The following is a 7305-nucleotide window of genomic DNA, read 5'->3' on the forward strand; positions in this document are numbered from 1 at the left end:
ATGGTTACTCGAAACAGCACACCATTCCCGATCAAACCGCACGTTTTGATATGGATTTGTGGGATTTTTCTCAAAACTGTGGGACGAGTTTCACGCTGAACTCAATTGATTTGCATTGCAGAGCCAGGAGAAATTCAACCTGCCTACTGCAGCTTTAATATGTCGCCCCCATGAACCCATGAATTTCACAGTAAAAGCCATGACTGGACATAATATTGTTGTTTTTACAAAAAAACAGTAAGTTTAGTTTCTATAAACAAGGTGAGTTAACTGACTTTTAATAGATGAATAATAATAATAATAATAATATTTTATTTTATTTATTTTCAAAATCTACATCTAATAGTAATGACGATGATGAAGAGGGAGGGGGTAGAGAGAGGGAGGGGGGGAGTGAGGAGTGAGGGAGAGAGAGAGAGCAGCGTCTCAACAGTATGAGATTCGTCTTGCAGCAGCAGGTAAGTTCAGACTCCGCTCGCGCTCCAAACTCCGTTTAAATTACTGGCAGTTTCAAAGAAATCGTTCATTAAGTGACGCCGGCAGCTCGAGAAATCGCGTTTCGACGCGTTAATTCCGTTCGTGTCGAGGTGTGTATGAATTCGGCTTACACATAGTTCAGCAATCCGATCGTGGTCCAGAGTTATTTCACTCTGTTCTACCGCTTTGCGCGCAACTCTTTAATGCGCGATGTTGTGACACGATAAAAAAACTCCAAAATCAACGCTCGGTGACGAGTGAGTAAAATGTCCTGAGCCGAATTATAGAACGCAAACTGCCGTCGACTCCGGCATCAATATTACTGTTCGTGTTGTGGTGATGGTACATTTCCAGGAGCGTGAAGTCACTAAACTGTCAAAATGATGAATGACGTCTGGTCTGACGACAGTTAACACAAACTTTGCACATTACGATGAGATTTATTTTGGTGGAACTTGAAGCTGCTGCTACATTATTTTAATTTTAGGTTTAATCTGAATGAGTTAAATCTTAATCCTGCAGGATTATACAATGTTAAAAAAAAAACAACAAACTGAAATTCTATTGCTATTGACGCAGTTAACTCACAGTTAACATAAAGTACAACAGTAAACAAGTTTCCTGGCGACAAACAAAGTGATGAGTCAACAACAGGATGCAGAGACACCTCTGTCCTTCTCTGTGGTCGCCATGGAAACCAGCTGATTTGATTAGACTGGTATGAAGGCAGATGACTGACGTGTGAAGTGTCTCCTGACCTGCGGGACAAGTGAGTCCTTCAGCCAGTCAGTAGAGCATGACTGTGTCTGTCTACATGTCCGTCTTCTCAGGAGGACATGTGCACGGACACAGTGGTGCGAGGACATACTGGAATTCCTGGAATTATCGCATTTTTTGAGGCACTAAACGTTGGTGAAAAGGGACGGAAAATTGACACGCAAATCATAACAGGCAGGAAAAAATGATAACATAAGGCAAATGCGTGATCAGTAGTGCCCCAAAGGTGAAGCACGGTAGGCTAGGGCTGAAAACTAATTTGCACTAAATTTCACAAAATTAGTTTGAATGGGACACTTTTGTGCTTAACGGTCCGAGTGTAACACTTTTTCGTACACGGTGCACCAAATTTCACGAAACTTGGTGAAAACATATCATAGCACAAGGCGAACAATTGGCACCATGACCTCAGCTCAACAGCAAGTCGGCCATTTTGAATTTGGCATCCATCTTGGCAATTTGCAGGTTCCGTAAATAATCAAACTCGTCTGAGTGCGTTAATCGTACCTACATCTTTAAAAAAACAAAAAAACATGCAGCAATTTGTACTAGACACATCAAAGATGAGAAGTTCCCTAAAGGTATTGTAGATTCAAATGGGGCGTGGCTACAACAACCATTGGAATCTTGGCGAATTTCGACCATTCATCACGAAAACAGGAAGTGCCTGGTAACTTCGCCGTACGTTGACCGAACTGCTCGAAACTTCATACGTGAGACAAGAAACCTGACCATAAAACATGAGCACATGAAAACTAAGTTATGGGTATAGTGCCACCTTTTGGTAAGGCGGCAGCTGTGAGGACCCGTACAATGCTGCTATCATTCAGATTCATTTTGTTTTTGTTTTGTTTGTTTGTTTTTTGTCTCTTCCTGTTTAGCTCCTGTAGATTCTTCTCATCCATCGTCCTGATGAGCAGCGATCAGCCTCCTCCGTATCGTCCTCTTTACCCTGAGACTCAGCCGAGCCCTGGTTTCCCCTCAGGTTTGTCCGTCCCAGCACGAAAGACAATACGACTCTACTCCCAACTTTAATGTGTAACAACTTAAATGCCGTACTGCTAAAACTAACAATATTGATCCGGTGTTGCAATTAATCTTACCAATGGTGTGATGATGCGATGTTTCGGTCATGTGATCCCTTGTTGTTCATTTCCAGCTTTCAGCTCTCAGCATGTGGCCTTCCCCGGCTCCTCATTCCAGGTAGAACACTGTAAAACATCATCTGAACACTGTAAAAAAGAGATTTAATGCAATTTTTGTCACATGACCATCACTGTTACCATGACAACCCCTTCTGTCCCCTCCCCAGACTTTTCCTCAGAGCTACACAGGTGGAGGAGATCAGTCCTACTACTCTGGGCCTCCAGCAGAGACGATGGGGCCTCCAGGAACCTTTGTCATCCAGCCTGGATACCAGGGTTACCAGAGGGTCGGCCCCGGCCCCGACCCCAAACTGTACGGAGAGGCACCAAAACACACAGGTCGGTCAAAGGTCACAAAAACAAAGAATGAAGAGTCTCCATAGAAAAAACAGAGGTTATAGCAAAGATTAGTCCATTAAATAACTCACTGAAAACACCACAGACCACACAACACACTGAAAACACCACAGACCCCACAACACACTGAAAACACCACAGACCACACAACACACTGAAAACACCACAGACCACACAACACACTGAAAACACCACAGACCACACAACTCACTGAAAACCACCACATCAGACTTGTGTCCAGATGTAACCAAAAACATCACAGACATATGCTAAAGGTCTGACTGACAGCGAAATGGACGAACCATAATCCCAGTCCTGGTGTCATGTTCTTCACTCTTGTCCAACATCAACTGAATTACAGAGAGCACCACCTTGTGGCTGATGCTGAGATTGAATATGCCCCGCCCCCTCCTCTGTGTTTCTGTCTGTCAGTGTTCGTGGTGGAGCCGCAGGATCAGCGGCGAGGACGTGCCGAGGACTCGTTTCTAAAAAGCTGTTTACCTGCTTTGTGCTGCTGCTGCCTCTGGAACCTGGTGAGGTCGCACCTCGGCTGAACTCTGACCTCTGACCCGCACCTTCCCCGAGTCTCCCATCATGCAGGCGGGGCAGAAATGATCATGCGAGAGCTCTGAAAATAAATAGATAAATAAATGAATGAATGAAAAAGAGGAAAGGTTTTGCCTGGGCTCTCGCCTGGATTTGGACCTGAGAAGAACTGCTCTGATTTTAATCTTGGAATTCTGACACAAAGTGTCAAAAGTCTGATTTAAAAATGTTGGACTGAATTCTGACTTTAATCTCAAAATTCCTCAGTGTTCTGATTTAAATCTTAGAATTCTGATTCAAATCTTGGAAATCTGACTGGAATTTCAGGTTAATCTGACCTAAATATCAGAATTCCTGTGTTCCCACTTTGAAGTCGGAATTAAATCTCAGAAATCTGACTTAAATTTCAGGATTCAGAGGTTAATCTTCGAAATTATAACCTAAATCTCAGAATTCCTGTGTTCTGATTTTAATTTCAGAAATCTGATTTTAAAACTTCAGAATTCTGACTTAATTCTCAAAATTCAAACTTTGAATCTCAAAAGTCTGAATTTAGTCTCGGAAATCTTTTTAGAATTCATTCATGATTGATGTGTATGATGAGGACTGATGTTGGCTTAAAAAATTTAAAAAGAAAATAAATGAAAAAAATAAAACAATTCGTAAAACTTTTATTTGTATGACTTTTTCTTATAATGTGATTTTTTCCTTATAAAATAAGACTTTCTTATTTCTGTCTTTAGTTTAATACTTACCCATAATGTAAATGAGTACATATTAAGGTGAAGACGTGAGGTTAAGGTATTATATTTATAGGTCAGGATTAGGATTAGGATTAGGTCAGTAGTAATTATGGTTAACATTACAGTAAGTCTCCAGGGTGTGTGTGTGTGTGGTGCCCCCTTCTGATCAAATGGCAAAATAACATGTTTTCTATGACTATGTTAAAATGTACAGTTTACACAAAGAATGCGCAACACAGAGTGTCTTATATCCTTTTTTCCCACCAACTATATAAACACAGCTGAGATAAAAAAGTACTTAAAATGTTTAAAATTGTCACAGTTCAAAGTTCACTTGGCTCGTTTTTATGAACAAAAACAAAAGAAAAACGGTCTAATTTTGTGACTTCTGCACAATTATTGCTATTTTATATCACTGCTAAAAATGTGAAAATTAAATACTAACTTTGACTCAAAAACACAGAAGCCTGAATATGTGACCCATAAACACACACACACACACACACAGGACGTCCATATAAGGAGTTGTGTATTAATTATTCCCACGGCAAATTACCATGAGTGCACCTGTGAGCATGAAGGGTTAACGTGCAGTCAATTATATTGAAATATTTTTAAAGTTATTCTGGAAAAAAAAAATTCTGTCCCTGATTAAAATAAGCAAGTCCACTTAGTTGTTAAAGGGAAGAGAAGAAAAGGAAGTGCGCAGGGGGCGGGGTTTGGGGGTCACCTTTGTTCATGCGAGGTTTTTTTTTCCTTCTTTGCACACAAACTGTGTCAAGGTGAACAACAACAGCGAGCGACGCCATAAAAGGCTTTAGCGTTTACGACGCTGTCATCATCAAACTTTCCATAAAGTGGAGTTTTATGGTCGTTAGCTGGTTAATGGTTCACCTAGAGACAGGTGACGGGGGAAACAGACACAAGATGGACGCCCGGTTCACACACACACTCCTTATCTGTCCCTCTCTCTGTTTTGGTGAAACGTCTTCTTCCTTCTTTTCGTCTCTCTCTCTCTCTTCCGACAATTGTTTCAAAATGAAAAATCTCAACGTTTAATCGAAGCGTGAACTATTTTGTCTTAAACTTGGTGTTAAAACATCCAAAATTCACATTTTTCTCAAATAGCAAAGGAGGTAAAGATAACTACTGCTCCTAAACTGGGATGGTAAGAGGGAGGGATTATTGATTGATCAAATTTGAACCTTGTGTCAAACTAGGAAGAATGACACTTCCCATTTCTGAAATTCTGGGTAAAAAAAGACATTTTCACAGCGTGCAAATCGCCAAGACGGACGCAAATCACCAATTTAATTTTGGCTCACTGTTCACCTATAGCGTGGCGCTATAGGGCCAGGTTCGAGCACTATGTCAGTATCGCATATCAAGTTTCCAGAGTCGACCCCCGTAAAAATTACCACAAAGCCACGGAATAATAATGGCAAGGTTATAGGGGCACTTCCTGTTTTGCAGCGAATGTTTGAAATTTGCCAAACTTCCGATGGTTGCCGCGGCCACACCCTATTCAATCCACAAAACCTTTTGATAACTTTTTTCTCTTTAATGTGTCTCGTACAAACGGACCCATTTCTTTTATGCTGGTACAATAAACGCTCTCAGATGAGTCTGTTCATTTATGAAAAGGCACTTCCTGTTTTGTGGTGAAATGGCGGCTAAATTCAAAATGGCCAACTTCCTGTTAAGTGGAGGCCGTGGTCCCGATGGACTTTTTTGTTCGTCTTGGGCTGCAACATGTTCACACCAAGTCTCGTGAAATTAGGTGTGACTTAAATATGGTCCGCTGTTCACCTAGCTGCTGTTACACTCAGACGGTTAAGCACAAAAATGTCCCATTCAAACTGCAATTTTTCATCTCACTTCCATTAAAGCATCACACGTGCATTTTATTATATCTGGGTGTCAATCTGGCTTGGAATTTATAATTTTTACAACTTTCAACGAGATGGCGCTGTTTTTGTCCATATTCAACAAATAGAGGGAAAAAACATGGTATTTCCAGCAGATGGCAATGTCCCAATTTCCCCCTCCCTCTCATTGACATATCCCTGTAATAACTCAACACATGCAATTTGCATTTATATTGAAAATAATTCATATTATCAGTTTTTTTGGTGGCATCATGATAAAACTCCAAGCATTTACAGGGTTAAAAGCTTTAAAAACTGAATTAGAAATTGATATCAATAATTCGGGCATTAATAAAACCAGCTCAATAAAAGTAGAATATATAATAACATATATATTTTTTTAATAACTTGTTTTTAAAAAGGACCATTTTTGTCCTCAGTGGTACGAGTGTGATTATTTGACACTGCACAAAAATGAATGCAAAAAAAACCCATCAGTGTACTGCAAATCTACTTTAATAATAAAATAATTCATATTTTCAAGATTTTTGGTGACATCATGACACAAACCTGGCATTTAAAGGGTCAAAACCCTTTCATTTTTTTATCTCTATAAAATCTATTTGATATCAAGCATTGGTAATTATCAAAAAAAGATTTATGTAAAGGTTAATAGGAGCTGTAACTGAAATTATATTTAAATACTAAAATATAATTATTATTGTCTCCATGGATTTATTGTTTTACAAAAAACATCATCAACACACATTTGTATTTCTTAAAATGTCAAACTATAAAATACAAAGACAATTTAGAAGTTAAAAGAAAACTTAAAAGAAACTTATTGAAATGTATGAGGAAAATTAAATGTAAATTAAATTAAATTAAATTAAATTAAATTAAATTAAATTAAATTAAATTAAATTAAAGCAAACTAATAAACTGAAATAAATTAAACTCAACTCAACTAAACTCAAATAAACGAAATTAAACTGAAATAAACTAAACTCAACTAAACGAAATTAAACTGAAATAAACGAAATTAAACTGAAATAAACTAAACTCAACTATATGAAATTAAACTGAAATAAACTAAACTCAACTAAACGAAATTAAAATGAAATAAACTAAACTCAACTAAACGAAATTAAACTGAAATAAACTAAACTCAACTAAACGAAATTAAACTGAAATAAACGAAATTAAACTGAAATATACTAAATTAAATTAAACTGAAATAAACGAAATTAAATTAAACTAAATAGTCATCAGTGTAAAACAATAAATGTGTCATAAATCCATAAACATGCAGTTCATTCCTCTTCAACACAGAGGAGGGGGTATAGGGGCGGGAACATGGGGTGTGGCCATGTGACTGACAGGTAGTTGTGA

The 7305-nt window shown here is 38.4% G+C and overlaps 1 protein-coding gene across 1 annotated transcript; it reads left to right on the plus strand.

Annotated features, from left to right (window-relative positions):
- Window positions 1-419: 419 nt before the first annotated feature.
- On the plus strand, window positions 420-3668 carry LOC131458652 (cysteine-rich and transmembrane domain-containing protein 1-like). The gene is made up of 5 exons (XM_058627851.1): window positions 420-458; window positions 2136-2239; window positions 2414-2457; window positions 2567-2738; window positions 3189-3668. The coding sequence occupies exons 2-5, from the start codon at window positions 2167-2169 to the stop codon at window positions 3308-3310; spliced, it is 411 nt and encodes a 136-aa protein (XP_058483834.1). The 5' UTR covers window positions 420-458; window positions 2136-2166; the 3' UTR covers window positions 3311-3668.
- Window positions 3669-7305: the final 3637 nt, after the last annotated feature.

This window comes from Solea solea, chromosome 4, assembly GCF_958295425.1.
Source record: "Solea solea chromosome 4, fSolSol10.1, whole genome shotgun sequence".
NCBI classification, from domain to species: domain Eukaryota; kingdom Metazoa; phylum Chordata; class Actinopteri; order Pleuronectiformes; family Soleidae; genus Solea; species Solea solea.